Source organism: Somniosus microcephalus, chromosome 12, assembly GCF_052327205.1.
Source record: "Somniosus microcephalus isolate GS21.2 chromosome 12, FLI_Smic_1.0, whole genome shotgun sequence".
Classification (NCBI taxonomy): domain Eukaryota; kingdom Metazoa; phylum Chordata; class Chondrichthyes; order Squaliformes; family Somniosidae; genus Somniosus; species Somniosus microcephalus.
Genome location: NC_140998.1, coordinates 152,607,844 through 152,629,456, shown reverse-complemented (window position 1 = coordinate 152,629,456; position 21,613 = coordinate 152,607,844). Strand labels below are relative to the sequence as shown.

General features: G+C 46.9%; 1 protein-coding gene across 5 annotated transcripts in view; it reads right to left on the bottom strand.

Moving 5' to 3' along the window:
* Nucleotides 1–1,608: 1,608 nt before the first annotated feature.
* The window catches only part of jmjd7 (jumonji domain containing 7), a 46,167-nt gene continuing 26,162 nt past the window's right edge, over nucleotides 1,609–21,613 (bottom strand). For 3 of the 5 annotated variants that reach the window (XM_086003672.1, XM_086003673.1, XM_086003670.1), the window contains 2 exons: nucleotides 19,709–19,868; nucleotides 1,609–2,641 (listed from right to left, as the gene is read on the bottom strand). In XM_086003672.1, the coding sequence (XP_085859798.1) occupies nucleotides 2,550–2,641; nucleotides 19,709–19,868 (252 nt within the window). In that variant the 3' untranslated portion in view covers nucleotides 1,609–2,549. Of the gene's footprint in view, nucleotides 2,642–3,210; nucleotides 3,291–19,708; nucleotides 19,869–20,455; nucleotides 20,685–21,613 lie in introns of those variants that run through there. The other 2 variants (XR_015080318.1, XM_086003671.1) reach the window with 2 other exon arrangements.

Below are 21,613 nucleotides of genomic sequence, written 5' to 3'. Positions count from 1 at the left end.
GGTGGGACATATTGAGAGAGTGGTTAACAAAGCATATGGGATCTTGGGCTTCATAAATAGAGGTATTGAGTACAAAAGTAGAGAAGTTATGCTGAACCTTTATAAAGCGCTGGTTAGGCCACAACTGGAGTATTGCGTCCAGTTCTGGTCACCACACTTTAGGAAGGATGTGAAGGCCCTTGAGAGGGTGCAGAGGGGATTTAGCAGAATGGTTCTGGGGATGGGGAATCTTAGCTACAAGAGCAGGTTGGAGAAGCTGGATTTGTTTTCATTAGAGCAAAGGAGGTTGATGGGTGATTTGATAGAGGTGTACAAGATTATGACGTGTTTGGATAGGCTAGACGGGGAAAGGCTGTTCCCACTAATTGATGGTACAAGGACTAGGAGGACACAGATTTAAGGTTTTGGGAAAGAGATACAGGGAGATGTGAGGAAAAACTTTTTTGCAGTGAGTGGTGAGGACCTGGAATTCGCTGCCGACGGAAGTGGTGGAAGCAGAGACACTCAATGTTTTCAAGGGGAGACTGGATAGGCACTTGAGGGAAATTGCAGGACTACGGGGAGAGCGGGGGAATGGGACTGACTGGATTGCCCTACAGAGCCGACACGGATTCGATGGGCCGAATGGCCTCCTTCTGTGCCGTTATGTCTCTATGTTGTTGTTAAAACACAGCACCTTTGAAGAGCAGAAGAAATGAACAAGAGAGTCTGCGCCTGAAACATGAGGGTCTTTTAGTGAGGAAGGGGCCACGATCCAGTTGGAGATTGTCTCGAGTGTACGGCCACCTGACAGCACTCACCCTGACATCTTAATGAAGGACTCAGTGTCAGTTAACACGCAGCGAGGCGTTGGTATAATCTGCAGGTCGGAGAGTCAGTCATCAGTTGATGTTTCGGGACTGAGGGGTCTTGGAAGCCGGATTGAAAATTCAAAGGCCTCTCCCAGCACAGTACTTCCCATCCTGGGCGGTAAGAGGTAATGTTACCCGAGCCCGACTGTGCCCATTTAGAACGCGCTAATCAGTGACGTCACAATGACCATTGGCACCGGTTTAGAGGCTGGAATCTGCTATTGGCACCGTGCGGTAAGGGAGCAGTGTGTATAAACCGCTATTGGCACCGTGCGGTAAGGGAGCAGTGTGTATAAACCGCTATTGGCACCGTGCGGTAAGGGAGCAGTGTGTATAAACCGCTATTGGCACCGTGCGGTAAGGGAGCAGTGTGTATAAACCGCTATTGGCACCGTGCGGTAAGGGAGCAGTGTGTATAAACCGCTATTGGCACCGTGCGGTAAGGGAGCAGCGTGTATAAACCGCTATTGGCACCGTGCGGTAAGGGAGCAGCGTGTATAAACCGCTATTGGCACCGTGCGGTAAGGGAGCAGCGTGTATAAACCGCTATTGGCACCGTGCGGTAAGGGAGCAGCGTGTATAAACCGCTATTGGCACCGTGCGGTAAGGGAGCAGCGTGTATAAACCGCTATTGGCACCGTGCGGTAAGGGAGCAGCGTGTATAAACCGCTATTGGCACCGTGCGGTAAGGGAGCAGCGTGTATAAACCGCTATTGGCAACATGCTGTAAAGGACCAAATCAAGATTGACAACATGCTGTAAATGACAGAAACCACATTCACTATCCATATTTTATTATACAACTAACACAGCATACATAGTGAGAAACGGGAATATCCAGATTGTTCTACAAGACTCTTGTATTTTGTGCCTATCATCCTCTCCTGTAGAATGAAGTTGGTGCTCCTCGCTGTCTTATCCTCTGTTATTGCAATTGATGAGGTAGAATAAAACCTACTGTCTATGCTTACAATTACTAAATACATTGCCTGATACACAGTTAGGACCTTGTGTTCCTGGAGTTTCTAGCTGCTTGCATCTTGCTGAAAGCTGTGTGAACAGTTGACATTGGAAGGCAGATGTAGCCAGAATAGTAAAATAAGTGTGCTCCATGTCGTATGCCAGTGATGATCTGTTAGTCCATCCACATTATTTCAAACCACACATGGATTATTGCCAATGGTGGGAGGTTTGCATGGAGCTACTATTGAACAATATGCCCAAGTCTCTGCTTCACCAGTCTACCTACCAATGAACTAGGTTAGTAATAAATTTATAAAGCACAATCTTGAAAACCAGCTCATGGATGTCCATTTGGGGAGCAGCAGATTCGTGTTCACTGAATGTCAGGGTATTTATCCATCTGGGCCTGGGAAACTATACCCCATGAACACAGGGTCTATGTACTTTCTTGATTCTGATTTACTAGCACATTATTTCTGTAGTTGTACAGTAACTGCTCTGCAGTTGTAGCAATGATTTCCTCTTGGTAATTGGCACTGTCTCTCCCAAGTGAAGACAAATGCGTGTCATTTGCAGGGGCCACACAGTAACTAATCATGCACGCAGTAAAAAGGCCAGCCCATATGTGAACAGCATTTCTGAAAACCGCCCACAGTGCAGTTCACACAATCTTGGCTGAATTTATCTGGTTACGTTCAGGAAATCTGGATCCGGATTTCTCTCTGCCGGAGTAAATCACACTGTATTATTCATCGCTTTCGTTACCGAGTCCAGAAACTGAAAGTAATTGTACTTGATGTCGTACTCCATGTCATACCAGAAATTCACTGAAACAGAAAAAAGAAATCAAACTCCATGCTGTGTTTGTGCTAACACTCTCTCACAGAACAGAAAGCTGCACTTCGTCTCAATTTAAAAAAAACATCCAGTTTTCTGCTCTGCTCTCCTGAGGGTGCAGTCACCGTCCATTCTTATTGAGCACGGGCTCGAAATGAGGTACTTGATTGGTAATCTCACCGAGAGGCGCCACAGGATGGTTGGTGTTGGGAAAAATGCCACGTTGGTACAGTAGGGGGTACTAATCTGAGGTTGGGGCTGAACCACAACTATTGGGAGACTAGCTTTACCGCGTATATGTGATACATCTGACCTAGGAGTGCCTGTTCTGTTCAGAGACCACTTTTGTTGACAGCGTACATCAATGATTTGGATATACGGCTAGTGTCCAAATGTGCAGACAATTCTAAAACAGGAGGAATACTAACTAATTCTGGGGAAGAAAGGAAGCTCCAAGGAGATAGTGATAAGAAGGTAGAAAGGGGGGAAAAAGCAGATGGAATTCAATATCAGTAAGTGTGAGGTGGTACATTTTGGTAAAAATATAAAATAGTCATACTTTTAATGGAGGACGGTTCGGTGATGTGGAATAGCAGAGGGATTTAGGTGTTCAGGTTCCCAAGACGTTAAAAGCAGCATCTAAGATGGATATTACCAAATAAGAGGATTTATGGCAAAAGTATAAAATACAAGAATATAAAAGTTGAGATATAATAGCAAATCTATATAAAGCCTCAGTAAGACAAAAGTTGGAGGACTGTATGGAGTTTTGGGCTCCACACTATATTGAAAGGATGTTGAAGCAATAGATAGGATACAGTGCAGATTGACGAGGCTGCTGCCTGGTGGAAACAAATTACTGGAGAAAGACTTGAAAACATTGGGGCTACTTTTGTTACAGTCACAGTCACATAGGATGTAATTTGTGACATTGATAAGGGCCGTTTCAGTACTGTGGCAGGGGCGGAAATCTGATTGGAGGTTCACACTGTTCAGTACACACAGCTCTCCCTGTGTAACACACTGTTCAGTACACACAGCTCTCCCTGTGTAACACACTGTTCAGTACACACAGCTCTCTCTGTGTAACACACTGTTCAGTACACACAGCTCTCCCTGTGTAACACATTGTTCAGTACACACAGCTCTCTCTGTGTAACAGACTGTCCAGTACACACAGCTCTCCCTGTGTAACACACTGTTCAGTACACACAGCTCTCTCTGTGTAACACACTGTCCAGTACACACAGCTCTCCCTGTGTAACACACTGTTCAGTACACAGCTCTCTGTGTAACACACTGTCCAGTACACACAGCTCTCCCTGTGTAACACACTGTTCAGTACACACAGCTCTGTGTAACACACTGTCCAGTACACACAGCTCTCTGTGTAACACACTGTTCAGTACACACAGCTCTCCCTGTGTAAAACACTGTTCAGTACACACAGCTCAGTGTACTGAACAGTGTGTTACACACAGCTGTCCCTGTGTAACACACTGTTCAGTACACATAGCTCTCCCTGTGTAACACACTGTTCAGTACACACAGCTCTCCCTGTGTAACACATTGTTCAGTACACACAGCTCTCCGTGTAACACTGTTCAGTACACACAGCTCTCCCTGTGTAACACACTGTTCAGTACACACAGCTCTGTGTACTGAACAGTGTGTTACACACAACTCTCCCTGTGTAACACACTGTTCAGTACACAGCTCTCTGTGTAACACACTGTTCAGTACACACAGCTCTCCCTGTGTAACAGTGTTCAGTACACACAGCTCTCCGTGTAACACACTGTTCAGTACACACAGCTCTCCCTGTGTAACACACTGTTCAGTACACACAGCTCTCTGTGTAACACACTGTTCAGTACACACAGCTCTCTGTAACACACTGTTCAGTACATAGAGTGCTGAGAGTTGGGTGAGTCAGGGAGTCTTAACTGGTTGCTGAAATCAAACTTTTGTTTGTTCCACATTTACTGTTTACTGTTTAAAATCTAAATTTCCCAGCTTTAAGCAGGGTTAAAAAGGGATAAACAAGTCCTACAACTCAGAGCAGCTGAAGGCAGTTAACAAGGGAAACTGGAGTAATCTGGTTAACCTGGTTCTGCTGTAGCTGGGCTCAGCTCAGCAAGTCTTTGTTTCAGGGCCTATAAAAACAGGCTTTGAAGTGCGATTTTCAACAGAGTGCTGAGAGTTGGGTGAGTCAGGGAGTTAGGTGAGGCAAGGCCTCAGAGCTTCGGCGGGTGCTTCAGCGGCAGAGCGGGCCTACAAAGGGCTTCAGAGACCAGGTAAGGCTTACTTTACTGGTGGTATTGAACTAAGTTAACTTAAATTGATTAAAGGGGTAGGCCATGCCAGGAGAGCCCAGCCCCGTGGTGTGCTCCTCTTGCTCTATGTGGGAATTCAGGGACGCTGCCAGTGTCCCTGACCAACACGTGTGCCAGAAATGCATCCAGCTGCAGCTACTAACGGGCCGTCTTGCGGCGCTGGAGCGGCGGGTGGATGGGTTGTGGAGCATTCACGATGCTGAGAGGGTCGCGAATTACTCGTACAGTGAGTTGGTCACACCGCAGGGTAGGGCTGCACAGGCAGAAGGGAAATGGGTGACCACCAGGTGGAACAATAGAAGCAGGCAGGTAGTGCAGGGGACCCCTGTGGCCATCCCCCTTTCAACCAGGTATACCGCTTTGGATACTGTTGAGGGGGATGACTTACCAGAGGAAGGCAGCAGCAGCCAACTTCCTGGCACTGGGGGTGCTCCTGCTGCCCAGGAAGGGAGGAAAAAGAGTGGGAGAGCAATAGTGGTAGGGGATTCTATAGTAAGGGGAACAGATAGGCGTTTCTGTGGCCGTAGACGTGAATCCAGGATGGTTTGTTGCCTCCCTGGTGCCAGGGTCAAGGATGTCACTGAGCGGCTGCAGGGCATTCTGGAGGGGGAGGGCGAACAGCCAGAGGTCGTGGTCCACATTGGTACCAACGACATAGGTAAAAAGAGGGATGAGGTCCTGCAGCAAGAATTTAGGGAGCTAGGTAGAAGATTAAAGAGCAGGACCTCAAAGGTTGTAATCTCTGGATTACTCCCGGTGCCACGTGCCAGTGAGTATAGGAATAGGAAGATAGAACAGATGAATGCGTGGCTAAAGAGTTGGTGCAGGAGGGAGGGCTTTAGTTTCCTGGATCACTGGGTCTGCTTCTGGGAAAGGTGGGACTTGTACAAGTCGGACGGTTTACACCTGAACCAGAGGGGGACCAATATCCTTGCGGGGAGGTTTGCTAGCACTGTTTGGGTGTGGGGGGGGGGGGGGGGTTTAAACTAACTTGGCAGGGGGATGGGATACAGAGTGGAGCTATAGTAGGGGGTGAATTACAGCCAAATACGGAGGAAAAAACAAGTCAGCTGGGAAGGCAGAGCAAATATGTGAAGGCAAAAGGGAATATGGCAAGGCTGGAAGGCATTTATTTTAATGCAAGGAGTCTTGCAAATAAGGTGGATGAACTGAAGTTGTTGTTGAACACATGGGAGTACGATATTGTTGCTATCACGGAGACATGGTTGAGGGAGGGTCAGGACTGGCAGCTCAATATTCCGGGGTATAGAATCTTCAGGCGAGACAGAGGGGGGTGTAAAAGGGGAGGGGGTGTTGCAATATTAATTAAGGAGTCAATTACTGCTGTAAGGAGGGATGATATATTAGCGGGTTCCTCTAATGAGGCCATATGGGTAGAACTTAAAAACAAAAAGGGGGCAAGCACTTTGCTGGGAGTGTACTATAGGCCCCCAAACAGTCAGGGGGAGATAGAGGAACAGATATGTAGGCAAATCTCAGAGAAGTGTGAAAATAATAGGGTAATAATAGTGGGGGATTTCAACTTCCCCAATATTAATTGGGATAGTCAGAGTGTGAAAGGCTTAGAGGGTGCAGAATTCTTAAAGTGCATCCAGGAGAGCTTTTTGAGCCAGCGTGTAGAAAGTCCTACAAGAGAGGGGGCGGTACTGGACCTAATTCTAGGGAATGTAGCCGGGCAAGTGGTGGAAGTGTCAGTAGGAGAGCATTTTGGCGACAGTGACCATAATTCGGTGAGATTTAAGGTGGTCATGGAAAAAGACAAAGACGGCCCGGAAATAAGGGTTCTAAATTGGGGGAAGACCGATTTTAATATGATAAGGCAGGATCTGGCCAAAGTGGACTGGGAGCAGCTACTTATAGGAAAATCCACATCAAAGCAGTGGGAGACTTTCAGAAGGGAAATAGAGAGAGTACAACGCCAACATGTTCCCGTAAAGGTCAAGGGTGGTACCAACAAGCAAAGGGAACCTTGGATGACAAGGGATATACAAAAATGCATTAGGAAAAAAAGGGGGGCTTTTGGCAGTTACAAAAGACTAAAGACGGAGGAAGCCCTAGAGTAGTATAAAAAGTGCAGGGGCATACTTAAAAAAGAAATTAGGAGAGCGAGGAGGGGCCATGAAATAACACTGGCGAGCAAAATAAAGGAAAATCCTAAGATGTTTTATAAGTATATTAAGGGCAAGAGGATAACCAGGGAAAGGGTAGGGCCTATTAGGGACCAAAGTGGCAATCTGTGTGTAGAGCCAGATGATGTAGGCGGGGTTTTAAATGAATTTTTTGCATCTGTGTTCACGATGGAGGAAGACGATGTAGACATAGAAATCGGGCAAGGGGACTGTGATATACTTGAACATATTAGCATCGAGGGGGAGGAGGCACTAGCGGTTTTAGCAGGCCAAAAAGTGGATAAATCCCCAGGCCCGGACGAGATGTATCCCAGGCTGCTGTGTGAGGCAAAGGAGGAGATTGCAGGGGCTCGGACACAAATTTTCAGAACCTCTCTGGCCACAGGGGATGTACCAGAGGACTGGAGAACAGCTAACATAGTACCATTATTCAAGAAGGATAGCAGGGATAAACCAGGGAATTACAGGCCAGTGAGCCTAACATCTGTGGTAGGGAAATTATTGGAAAAAATTCTGAGGGACAAAATTAGCCTCCACTTGGAGAGGCAAGGATTAATCGGGGATAGTCAGCATAGCTTTGTCAAGGGTAAATCATGTCTGACCAATCCGATTGAATTTTTCGAGGGGATGACTAGGTGTGTGGATGAGGGAAGTGCTGTGGATGTGGTATACATGGACTTCAGTAAGGCTTTTGACAAAGTCCCGCATAGGAGACTGGTGAAGAAGGTAAGAGCCCATGGGATCCAGGGTGCCTTGGCACGTTGGATCCTAAACTGGCTGAGTGGCAGGAGGCAGAGGGTGATGGTCGAAGGTTGCTTTTGTGACTGGAAGCCTGTGTCCAGTGGGGTACCTCAGGGATCGGTGCTGGGTCCCTTGCTGTTTGTGATCTACATAAATGATTTGGATGAGAATGTAAAAGGTATGATCAGTAAGTTCGCAGATGACACGAAAATTGGTGGGGTGGTAAATTGCGAGGAGGAAAGCCTCAGGCTACAGGACGATATAAACGGGTTGGTCAGATGGGCGGAAAAGTGGCAAATGGAATTTAACCCTGAAAAGTGCGAGGTGATGCATTTTGGACGGACAAATAAGGCAAGGGAATACACAATGGGTGGTAGGGCCCGAGGAAGCACAGAGGGTCAGAGGGACCTTGGTGTACATGTACATAGATCCCTGAAGGCAGCGGATCAGGTAGATAAGGTGGTTAAAAAGGCATATGGGATACTTGCCTTCATTAGCCGAGGCATAGAATATAAGAGCAGGGAGGTTATGATGGAGCTGTACAAAACGCTGGTGAGGCCACAGCTGGAATACTGTGTGCAGTTCTGGTCGCCTCACTATAGGAAGGATGTGATTGCTTTGGAGAGGGTGCAGAGAAGATTCACCAGGATGTTACCTGGGATGGAGCGCCTCAGCTATGAAGAAAGACTAAACAGGCTGGGGTTGTTTTCCTTGGAGCAAAGAAGGCTGAGGGGGGACCTGATTGAGGTGTACAAAATGATGAGGGGCATAGATAGGGTAGATAAAGAGGAACTTTTCCCCTTAGTAGGGGGGTCAATAACAAGGGGGCATAGATTCAAGGTAAGGGGCAGGAGGTTTAGAGGGGATTTGAAGAGGAACTTTTTCCACCCAGAGGGTGGTTGGAGTCTGGAACTCACTGCCTGAAAGGGTGGTAGAGGCAGGAAACCTCACAACATTCAAGAAGCATTTGGATGAGCACTTGAAATGCCATTGCATACAAGGCTATGGACCAAATGCTGGAAAATGGGATTAGATTAGACAGGGCTTGATGGACGGTGCAGACACGATGGGCCGAAGGGCCTCTTTCTGTGCTGTATAACTCTATGGCTATGACTCTGAGCTCTCCCTGCGTAACACACTGTTCAGTACACACAGCTCTCTGTGTAACACACTGTTCAGTACACACAGCTCTCCCTGTGTAACACGCTGTTCAGTACACACAGCTCTCTCTGTGTAACACACTGTTCAGTACACACAGCTCTCTGTGTAACACACTGTTCAGTACACACAGCTCTCCCTGTGTAACACGCTGTTCAGTACACACAGCTCTGTGTAACACACTGTTCAGTACACACAGCTCTCTCTGTGTAACACACTGTTCAGTACACACAGCTCTCTCTGTGTAACACACTGTTCAGTACACACAGCTCTCCCTGTGTAACACACTGTTCAGTACACACAGCTCTCCCTGTGTAACACACTGTTCAGTACACACAGCTTGATGTAAGAAAAAGGAGACTTACCATCAAGTAACTTTAAAGTAAGCTTTAAGTAACTTATAAACACACTATATACACAAGAGAGGTCTTTACCATGCCTCTGGCAGAAGCCTCTTACAATACTGAACAGACCAGTATTTATACCAGTCCAACAGGAAGTGACATATGACAGGAAGTGAGGTATGTACACAGTTCATAGTAAGTGATGACATAGCTTCCCGGAAGTTATCATTTTTATCACATTCTTCCCTCCTGCAGGATTAGGAGGCTGTGGTCTACCTTTTGGTCCGCAGCCGCCGAACAAGGAAGAGTCGCACCCGTTTGGATTCCCGTCGTAGAGGGTCGCTGGTCCGCTTACATGCGGTTGGCCATTGGTCAGAGTCTGTGTGGCCTGGATTGCCCTGTGAAGGGTCGGGGAGATCATGGCTTCGAGTACGAGCCCCAATAGGTTCAAAGTCGGACTGCCTCTGTTCAGAGGGAGGTGCAGAGCTGGTCTGTGGCGGATCAGTACTTTCATGCGCGGTACTGGGAGGGTCGCAACCTTGAGCACGGGGTTCTACCGGCACCAAGCTAGTTGGTGTCCGATCAGGATCCTGGAGAGGGGTACCCGATAGGTCCCAAGAGTTTCCTGGTGAAATGCCATCACCCGATGTCCCACTAGGTCCTGGTGGGCAGGGAGCCAGATCCCGTAATGATACAGTAGATTCTCGGCCGTCGGAATATCGTATGTTTGCATAGGTGGGGTTGGCATCGGTTAGTTCGACCTCGTCTACAAGAGGGTCATTTTTAGACGTCCGAACGTATCTTCGGAGTAATACAGGTCCAGGAGTAGTTAGCCATGACGGGAGTGATGTCCCATGAGATGAGCGACGCTGGAATCCAAAGAACCGCTCATGAGGTGTAGTATTTGTGGCTGTAGAAAGCAGGGACCGTATAGAGTGCAATGCATCCGGAAGCACTGTTTCCCATTGCTGGTCTGGTAGGCCCCGAGATCTTAAAGCGAGACGTACGGAATTCCAGATGATACCGTTATACCTCTCTACCTGCCCATTTCCGATGGGATGGTATGGTGTTGTTTTGCTTGTAGCAATTCCCCGTTCTGAGAGGTAGTCCTTGAGTTCCCTTGACATAAAGGATGGACCCCGATCTGAGTGAATATAAGCCGGCATGCCACAGAGAGAAAATACCTGCTCAAGGCAGCAGATTACTGTGGACGCCAGCATATTGGAGCAGGGGAAGGCAAACGGAAAACGTGAATATTCGTCAATCATGGTGAGCAAATATGTGTTCCGAGTTGAAGAGGGCACTGGGCCCTTAAAATCGATGCTAAGTCGTTGCATCGGTTGGGTTGCATGTATGAGTATACCATCTGAGGGGCGGAAGAACTGAGGTTTTAATTCCGCACAAAGCCGGCATTCTGAGCATATTTTCTTTACATCTCCAGTGGAAAAAGGGAGATTCCGTGATCGTACGAAATGTAGCATGCGCGTAACGCCAGGATGACACAAACCATTGTGGACATCCATGAGAGTGGAGGATGACATAGTGGAGCAGAATGCCCGTGTGAGGGTGTCCGGGGCCACATTCTCCTTGCCAGGCCGATAGAGAATGGTATAACCAAAAGAGGCCAGTTCCATCCTCCAAAGTTGTATTTTATTATTCTTAATTTTGGTTCGTTTTCGATTATCGAGCATGAAGGCGACTGATCGTTGGTCCGTGATCAATGTAAAGTGCTGGCGAGCTAGAAAATGGTTCCACTTCCGTACTGCCTCTATGATGGCTGTGGCTTCTTTCTCAACCGGAGGATAATGTAGCTCGGCACCTTGTAAGGTCCTGGACATAAATGCTACAGGACGACCTTCCTGATTCAGAGTAGCCGAGATCGCCACCTCCGAGGCATCACTTTCAACCACGAAAGGGAGATTCTCATCAATGGAGTGAAGAGCCGCTTTCTCCAACTGTTTTTTGAGAAGGTTAAAGGCTGCAACAGCCGCTGTTCCTAGTGGAAATGATCTAGCATGCAGCAAGGGTTGGATTTTGTCCGAAAAATGAGGAATCCATTTAGCGTAGTATGCAAACAGACCGAGAGCCCGACGTAAAGAAGCCGGATTCTTAGGTGACGGGAGCTCTTGGAGCGGGCGAAGTCTTTCTGGGTCTGGCTTAATGATACCATTGCCTACGCAGTAGCCAAGGATGTTGATGGTCGGTTGCGACTCAACAGATTTGGATTCATTCAGGGTCAAATTACGGCGATGGAGGGCATCCCGAAATTTTTGGAGGTTGGAGTCGTGTTCCTGTTGATCGTGACCTGCAATGGTAATGTTATCAAGATAGGGAAAAGTGTCCCTTAGGTTTTCCTGCTTAACCAGGCCATCCATTGCCCGTTGAAAGACAGCCACTCCATTAGTAACCCCGAATGGGAGGCGACGAAATTGGTACAGCCGTCCATTAGCCTCAAAGGCTGTGTACTGCTTATCTGAGACCTTCAAGGGTAACTGATGATAGGCACTTTTTAAATCGTAAGTTGAGAACACTTTGTATTCGGCCAGTTTATTAACCATATCATCAATGCGTGGCAATGGGTAGGCGTCCAAGTCGGTATATTGATTGATGGTTTGCGAATAATCGATGCATAGTCGCTGTTTGTGAGGTTTTAGAGGGTTCTTGACAATGACGACTTGAGCCCGCCAGGGCGACGAACATGGTTCAATGATATCCTCTGCTAGAAGTCGAGAGATTTCAGCCGCAATAAAAGATTGGTCTTCCTGATTAAAGCGCCGCGATTTCGTTATTATCGGTTTGCATTGAGGCGGAATACTGGCAAATAATGAGGGTTCATCAAGTGAAGCTGCTGATAATGCACAAAATGGTAATTTAGACGGTATATTAGAAATAGTAAGTCCGGGTTTGGATCCACCAAACTCAATGGTGAGTTTCTTATGCTGTTTTTGGAAGTCCAGCCCTAAGAGGAGATCACCACATAAGTCCTTGAGCACCGAAAGTCGGGTGGAGGGATACATACGACCATGAAGTGTCATATCAACAACACAAAAGCCGGAGATTCTGGTATTAAGTGATGACTGGGCCATCGCAATTGCCTGGTCCGATGGGAAGACATGTAGTTTCAATTTCGCAACAATCTGTTCCTTAATGAAACTATCAGTACTTCCTGAGTCAATTAAGGCATCTAAGGTATGCCCTTTAATTGAAATTTTTGTGGCTGCATGAGACAGGTTCTGTGGGCAAGCAGCTGTAATGGGTGTCGTTGCACAGAGAGTGGCTAAAACTCTCGGTGTGCTTCTTCGGGAGAGAGCTCGAGAGGAAGCTTGATAGGTCCTAGCTGGAGCATCTTGATAGGCCCTAATTGGGGCAGTTCGGTAGGCCTTAGCTGGATTGGCCCTCGTAGAGGCCCTTGATAGGCAAACTTTAGCAAAGTGTCCTTTTTTCCCGCAATAACTGCAGATTGCATTGCGAGCAGGGCAGGTTTTCCTAGGGTGAAAAGCATCTCCACAAAAGAAGCATTCCTTCCTAGATTGCCAAGAGGCTGCTAAAGTGGGGTCGTCCTCTTCTTCATCAGAATTAGATTCCCCCATGATAGGGTTCACCTGAGACCGCTTGAATTGTCTGGTTGCAGCTACAGCAGCAGATCGAGATCTGGGCAGCTGATAGAGGTCTGCATTTCTCTTTGCCAAATCCAGTGAACAAGCTAGGTCAAAAGCTTTTTGTAGCTCGTGTTTTACTTTCTAGTAGACGCTGGCGTATAAATGGAGAGGCAATCCCGCAGATGAAAGCATCACGAATCATTTCTTGGCGGTACAGCTCAGCTGAGGCTGCCTGAAAGTTACAATCTACGCTGAGCCTGCGAAGTTCTTGCAGGAATTCGTCAATTGATTCCCCTGGCCCTTGTTGGGCTGTGGCCAGTAGATGTCTAGCATAGACCTCATTTGGGGTCTTCGCATACAGTTTCTTAAGTGCCCGAATCACCTCTTCGTAATTATCCCATTCATCAACATATTCAAACACTTTTGGGGTCACATAATTGACAAGTATCTTCAATTTAGCAGGAGCATCCGCTTTACATTCATCCAGAAAATTCTCAAAAGTACGATACCAATGCTTCCATACCCTGCCAGCTGCTGGTGTATTCGGGTCCAAGTCCAGACGAATAGGTCTAAGGATTTTCTCCATGATGGGTGGTTCCCTGGATCCTTAACTTCCGAGTTTGTCTGAAGGTCTAGTATTTGTCAGTGTAAATACTAAGTTACTTAAATTGATGGAAGAAAAAGGAGACTTACCATCAAGTAACTTTAAAGTAAGCTTTAAGTAACTTATAAACACACTATATACACAAGAGAGGTCTTTACCATGCCTCTGGTAGAAGCCTCTTACAATACTGAACAGACCAGTATTTATACCAGTCCAACAGGAAGTGACATATGACAGGAAGTGAGGTATGTACACAGTTCATAGTTCACAGGAAGTGATGACATAACTTCCCGGAAGTTATCATTTTTATCACACAGCTCTCTCTGTGTAACACACTGTTCAGTACACACAGCTCTCTCTGTGTAACACACTGTTCAGTACACACAGCTCTCCCTGTGTAACACACTGTTCAGTACACACAGCTCTCCCTGTGTAACACACTGTTAAGTCCGTGAATGATTGAGACACGGACCAGCAGGAGTGAAAACAAACAAGTCTTTACTGGTGGAAGTCAATAGTGAAACTAACAAACAGAGGCTCTCTAGCGCCTTTTATACAGGGGTGGTCACTGCCGGTACTGCAGTCTGAGACCAGTTATTCTCTTAAAGGTACATACACAACAATTCCTCCCCTTTTAGATAAACAGTACATAACATTCATTTAACAACTAAATGATAACTAATTACAATCACAATTACTGTTGCTAGATACATTGGTTAAGTTTAAGCAATTATAAGTTCAGTCTTTGAGGAGGCTTCCTGATTCTGTCTGGATAACACCTCTTTGGGGTATCAGGTTCTTCTGGCAATGTTGAGTCGGGATCAATGTCGTTGTTTGGTTCATCTGCTTCCAATATTACCGGTTCTGCGGTAGCTGCAATTGGAACGTCGATTTCATTTTACCAGGTGTATCAGATCGTGGTGTGGAGTTGACGTTTTCCAGTGACTCTAGAATCTGGTCAGCATGGCGTCCTACAATGCTCTCCCCAACGTCCACGGTATACATGAGAGGTCCTTGTCGTGTACAAATCGTTCCTGGCTGCCATTTCTCAGTGCGGTAGTCCCGGGCCAAAACTGGTTGACCTATCTTAAAACTCCTGGTCGGCCTTTCATTCATATTCTGAAACTGCCTGTTCTCCACATCTCTTCGGACGTTTGGCTTAACCAAATCCAAGCGGCATCGTAATCTTCGATTGAAGAACATCATGGCTGGAGTTTGGTTGGTAACTGCATGTGTCGCATTCCGGTAGGCAAACAAGAAGTTGTCCACCTTGTGTTGTAAGGGTATATCTTCATTACACATTGCCTTGATAGCCTTCTTGAATGTTTGGACAAACCTCTCGGCCAATCCATTAGTGGCTGGATGATATGGGGCAGGTGTGTAATGCTTAACACCATTGTTCTTTAAGAACCTCCGGAACTCTTCAGACACAAACTGTGGTCCATTGTCAGAGCAAATCTGTTCAGGCAGCCCATTCCTGGCAAATATGGTTCGTAAAACTGCGATAGTTTTTTCCGTGGTGGTTGAGGACATTTTTATTACCTCTGGCCACTTTGAATGTGCATCCACCGCAATTAAAAACATCGAGTCCATGAAGGGACCAGCAAAATCAATGTGCACCCTTTGCCATGGAGATGAGGGCCACTCCCATGGATGCAGAGGAGCTTGTGGTGGGGCGTTTTGGACCTTCTGGCATCCTGCACAGCTCTTGGTCATCTCTTCGATTTCTCTATTGATTCCCGGCCACCACACAAACGCTCTGGCTAAGTTCTTCATTTTACCCCAGCCAGATGACCCTCATGAAGCTCATTGAGCACTCTATCCGTCAACTTAGGTGGAATTACTACTCTGGATCCACACATCAAGGTTCCTCTGCACACTGACAGCTGTTCTCTTCTCGGCGAGAATGCTGGCAGCAGTGGTTCGCCATGTGCTGGCCATCCCTTCACCGTTAAATCATAGACCCGTGATAGTGTCGGGTCATTCCGTGTTTCCTTTTCTATGTTTGCATTCGTCACAGGGAGACATTCGACTATGGTTGAGTGGAATAACTCCATTGGATCCACTGCAAGGTCGTCTTCTTCCACCGTCGGCAACGGTAGACGTGACAATCCATCAGCATTTCCATGCTGTTTAGTTCCTTTGTACTCGATGTCATATTGGTGTGCCCCTAGGAAAAGGGACCATCTCTGCAGCCATTGTGCTGTCATTATCGGTACGCCCTTCTGAGGGTTGAAAATGGAGACAAGAGGTTGATGATCGGTTAGTAGAGTAAATTTTTGACCGTGCAGGTAGTGATTGAACTTCTTCACCCCCCACACTAGGCTGAGGGCCTCTCTGTCAATCTGGGCGTAGTTACGCTCGGCAGAAGTTAACGAGCATGACGCAAAAGCTATCGGCCTCTCTAAACCATCAAGGAATTTATGTGACAGTACCGCCACAATGCCGTAGGGAGACGCATCACACGCCAGCCTGATTGGCAGTGCTGGGTTGTAGTGAGCCAAAACTTCTCTTGAAGTGATTAAGTCCTTACTCTTCTGAAAAGCACGCTTACAATCATCGCTCCATTTCCATGCTACCCCCGTTCGTAGCAGGGCGTTCAGTGGGTGCAGAATTGTCGACAAATTCGGCAAAAACTTATGATAGTAATTCACCAATCCGAGGAATGACCTCAGTTGCGACACATTTTCAGGCGCTGGGGCCTTAACAACCGCTTCAATTTTGTCAGGGGACTTATGTAACCCCTCTTCATCAATCACGTGGCCACAATACGATAGTTGTTTCTTTAAAAACTCGCACTTGGGGCAGTTGGCTCGCAGCCCATGTTCCCGTAGTCTAGTGAGCACCTGTTCTAGGTTGTTAAGGTGTTCATTGTCATCTTCACCTGTTACAAGGATGTCGTCCAAGTAACACTGAGTCCCCGGAATCCCTTGCAGGACTTGTTCCATCGCTCTTTGCCATATCGCCGGAGCCGATGCTACTCCGAATACCAATCGATGATACTGGTAAAGACCTTTGAGTGTTTATCGTGAGATACTTCCTAGAGGACTCTTCAACCTCCATCTGCAAATATGCTTGTGCTAGGTCAATTTTTGTAAAACGCTTCCCTCCAGACAGTGAGGCGAAGATGTCTTCTATCCTTGGAAGAGGATATTGTACTGTGTGAAGGACTGGGTTCACCGTCACCTTGAAATCCCCACAGATGCGAATCTTCCTTGGCTCTCCGGACTTATTGCTTAACGTTTTCTTCATGACAGGAACGATGGGTGTCGCCCACTCGCTCCAGTCGACCTTAGACAACACGCCCGCCTTCTCCAGATTCTCCAGCTCTGCCTCGACGGCTGGGCGAATTGCATATGGTACCGGTCTTGCTTTGAAAAACTTGGGAACTGCATTCTCTTCTATTTTTATCGAGGCGGTTACGCCTTTAAGCGTGCCCAGTTCTTGTTGAAATACCTCTTTGGCGTTAGCTAAGATTGTTGACAATCGTCCAGGAGTGACGTCTTCATCTTTTTTACCGTCCACCGTCATTGCATGAATGGAGTGCCAATCTAAGTTTATCTTCCTGATCCATTCCCGTCCCAATAACGGTGGTCCACCATTTGGCAGTATGTAGAGATACAATTTCCGTATTTTCTTGCCATTGTATTCGACAGGCACCCTTATTTTTCCTCTGGGGTATACTTTTTGCCCCGTATACATCGTCAAGACGATGGATGTCTCCCTCAAGGGTATGTGTGAAAATAGCCGCTCGTAGTCTCGTCGATTCATGACGGTTAGCGCTGATCCTGTATCCAATTCCATTTTAACTTGGGACCCTGCTATCGTGAGGGTGACCCAAATGGTTCGGTGATCCTCTTTTGCGATTACATTGTGAAGTTTGAGACAGCTTAGTCTCCTGTTTCCGGATTCACTATCGCTCATCTGGTCTTTGGAACTACTGTCCGTCATCTTTTGTACTTTCTTGTATGATTCCTTAGTAGCCTTTTTGTTGTCGCTGGTCTTCTTCCCAGACCTGCAAACTCGTGCAATGTGTCCAATCTTCCCGCATTGTCTGCATATTTTGTCTTTGAACCAGCAGTCCTTCTGGTCATGGTTAGTTCTGCCGCAGCGATAACATTTTGCAAATCCCCGTGTCATTTCGTGGGTGCAGTATTCCTGTGGTTTTTGTTGAATTTCTGCAGCTCCCCTGGCTGCTGCTTCATACGATACTGCCACGCTGAAAGCCTTATCCAGCGTCAGCTCTTTTTCCTGAGAGTAACTTCTTCTGTGTTCCTTCACTCAGGAGTCCACAGACAAATTTGTCCCGTAGGGTATCTGCCAGTCCTGCTCCGAACTGGCAGTGCTTTGATAGCTTGCGTAGTTCCGTAAGATACTCAGCATTGCTCTTATCTTTGTGCTGAGTTCTCCTGTGGAATTTAAATCTTTCTGCTATCAACAGCGGTGCAGGGTTTAAGTGTTCCTGTAGGACAGCAACAATTTCGTTAAAACTCTTCGCCTTCGGTTTGGCTGGAGTAATCAGGTCCCGCAAAGGGCCGTACGTTCTAGCGCCCATTAAGTTTAGCAATATCGATGCCTTTTTCCCCTCCGCTATTTAGTTTGCCTCGAAATATACCTCGACTCTTTCCACATACGTGGTCCAGTCACAGAATCACAGAAACCCCACAGTGCAGACGCCATTCGGCCCATCGAGCCTGCACCGACACATATCCCACCCGATCCCCGTAACCCCATGTATTTAATCCCCCTAACACTAAGAGTCAATTTATCATAGCCAATCAACCTAACCCGCACATCTTTGGACTGTGGGAGGAAACCGGAGCACCCGGAGGAAACCCACGCAAACACGGGGAGAATGTGCAAACTCCACACAGGCAGTCACCCAAGGCCAGATTCGAACCTGGGTTCCTGGCGCTGTGAGGCAACAGTGCTAACCACTATGCCACCGTGCCGCCCCTCTAATGTATTATCAAAAGCAGTGATACAGCCAGTCATCGGCATCTTGCAAATCTAAAATGGCGCCTCCCGCGTTTTGCCTTCTTCCCCGATTTAACAAAATGGCACCTCCCGCGCTTTGCCTTCTTCCCCGCTGTTGTTAGCGCTGCTTTCCACGGTTTCTTGTGCGTTAAATATTGATTCTTTTTCTTTTATTATTTTCCCGTCGTGGAGCGGACCCTCTGGGACACTTCCCTCCCTCTTCTTAGGTCCGAACGCTGCCCGGCTTCGAAGCACCGGCCGCGCCCTGTGTGCTCCAGCCTCTCTCTCTCTCTTAGCTTCCCGACTCGCTGCCCGGCCCCGTTGAAAAGCCACCCGATCGAGCTTCAGCCCGCCGCAGCCCAGGAAGGATCAGAGCACTACCTGCCACCAGCCCGATTAGCTGGGAAACCACAGACCGAGGAACCCAGCCTGGCTCTGGAAAGTCTCTCCTGCAAGTTTTCAAACCGATGATTGACGGTCGACGCCCATTTCTCGAGTTTCTTTGGACTCTTTTTTTTTCTCTTTCTTCTGGCTCCGACCTTCAACAACGTCGTCTGAGGTGCTGCCGAGTTGCAGGTAAGTTCGTTTCTTACTCGTCACCAGTGTTAAGTCCGTGAATGATTGAGACACGGACCAGCAGGAGTGAAAACAAACAAGTCTTTACTGGTGGAAGTCAATAGTGAAAAACTAACAAACAGAGGCTCTCTCGCGCCTTTTATACAGGGGTGGTCACTGCCGGTACTGCAGTCTGAGACCAGTTATTCTCTTAAAGGTACATACGCAACACACACTGTTCAGTACACACAGCTCTCTCTGTGTAACACACTGTTCAGTACACACAGCTCTCTCTGTGTAGCACACTGTTCAGTACACACAGCTCTCTCTGTGTAACACACTGTTCAGTACACACAGCTCTCTCTGTGTAACACACTGTTCAGTAGACACAGCTCTCTGTGTAACACTGTTCAGTACACACAGCTCTCCGTGTAACACACTGTTCAGTACACACAGCTCTCCCTGTATAGCACACTGTTCAGTATACACAGCTCCTTTTTGTGGCATCCTACGCAGTGTTCATTAACTCACTGTGGATCAATGCCTGGCATCTACCTTTTACATGTGTGAAAGATCACATTAATAATATATACCTGCAATGCAGCCATGCGACTGCCGGACATGGTGGAACCACAGAGAGGGGAGGTACAGCATCTCGCCTGCTTTCACTGTGCAGTGGAGAGGTCTTGCATGAGAATATTCAGGGTAACGACTGAGGTCAGGGTTCAGGGGGTCAAGTGGAATCCATGGTACCTGGTTTTGGGGAGAGAGGAAAGAGGCCGTTAGTTATATAAAACCAGTGTATATGCCATTTTTAATGTGTCAGGCTGCCACTTGAAGATCAGTCATACTTGCCTTATCATGTCTCTCAAAGTGTTTCATGCAACAATTGACTGTGTTTTGACATGCATTCGCTGTTCTATAGGTAAATGTGGTAGCCACTATGCACCAAAATACCACTAACAATATTAAAATGCGCAATCAGTTCATCTCTTTTTGGTCATGTTGGTTGAGGGAGGACGCCAGAACACACTGCTCTTCTTCAAATGGTATTATGGAACCTTTCATGCCCACCAGAGTAGGCAGACGTGGGGGGCCTCAGTTTAAAATGTCTTTGAAGTGCAGCACCTCAGACAATGCAGCACTCCCTCACTACTGCATTGGAGTGTCAGCTTAAATTACGTGCTGGAGTGGGGCCCAAACCCCAGTTGATATTACAGTGAGAATAAATATCAGGGGTTCATGTCAACGACACATTGGAAAATAGACACCATTAAATTCCTATAAAATCCAGAGGCTGTATACTGCTAGCTTAAGGTGCAACCTGGTGGATTACTAACCTATACTGGCCAGAAGGTCCCAGGTGTAATTCCTGGTCTGTGCTGAATTAGTTGATTTCAGTTGGCATCTGTGCCCCTGGAGAAGCACAAAAATAAACCAGAGCTCCCACACTTGGTCGTCATTCAGTGATCTCTGCTGGAAAGTGGGCATCAGGTGAGGCCAGGTTTCAAATTCAGGTGTGCTGACCTCATGCTTGATAAGTAAGACCCCTTGGGCATGAGGTGGTGCCTGTGGAAGCAAGCCAGCAAGAGTCAGAGCCTTCTGGATAGAAGAGGAGAAAATGAAGGGCAAACACACGGGAAAAGCACAGGGAAATTGTTTGCAATTAAATTTGGTGAGGGTTTCTACTGCTGCAGATAACAGACCAGCAAATCAGTTTATCCCAGCCCATTCGATCAGTCAACAACTCACTCTAAACACAGAGCACTAAACAAGAGTCTATTTCAAATAAAAATGAATGAATGGAAAGTGTTTGTTCCATTGGAATTCTCCTGAATGGAAGTGAATGAGGAGGTGTTCATTAGCATTATAGAATCGCAGAATGAATGGGACGGGGCGTGGTCCATTGAAATTCTGTATAAGAATAATGACTGGGGAAAGGTTTGGTCCATTGGGATTCTGTACAAAGGAGCGAATGGGAAGAAGTCCATTCAATTTCTAAAATTGGGAGTGACTGGGTAGGGTAGTGGAGGGGAAAACTTTGGACTCATTTAAGAGGTAGTTCGACACTGTGATGGGGGATTATAGATTTCAATTTAAGAATGAGGTAGAAAGGTTGAATGGGAAGAAATTTGAACAATTGGGATTCTATATGATGGGAGTGAATGACAAAGGGTTGTGTATGCAGTGCCAGTGACCATGACAATAAGACTCTCAGCTCTGTATATGGGTTTATGTTAGTGCAACTAGTGAACAATTCTTGGCTCTGATGCACTGTCCTCTTGCTGTAGGACAGTTCTTTGGGAAGTAACTACAATCAGTGGCTAGAGGGTCAGTTTTGTTAAAGCCTCATTATTATATTTTGAACATAAGGCTTTGACAGCATCTAATCTCTGTTGCGATTATGTGGGAATAAGGGGTCGGCCATTTAGGACTGAGATGAGGAGAAATTTCTTCACTCAGAGGGTGGTGAATCTTTGGAATTTTCAACCCCAGAG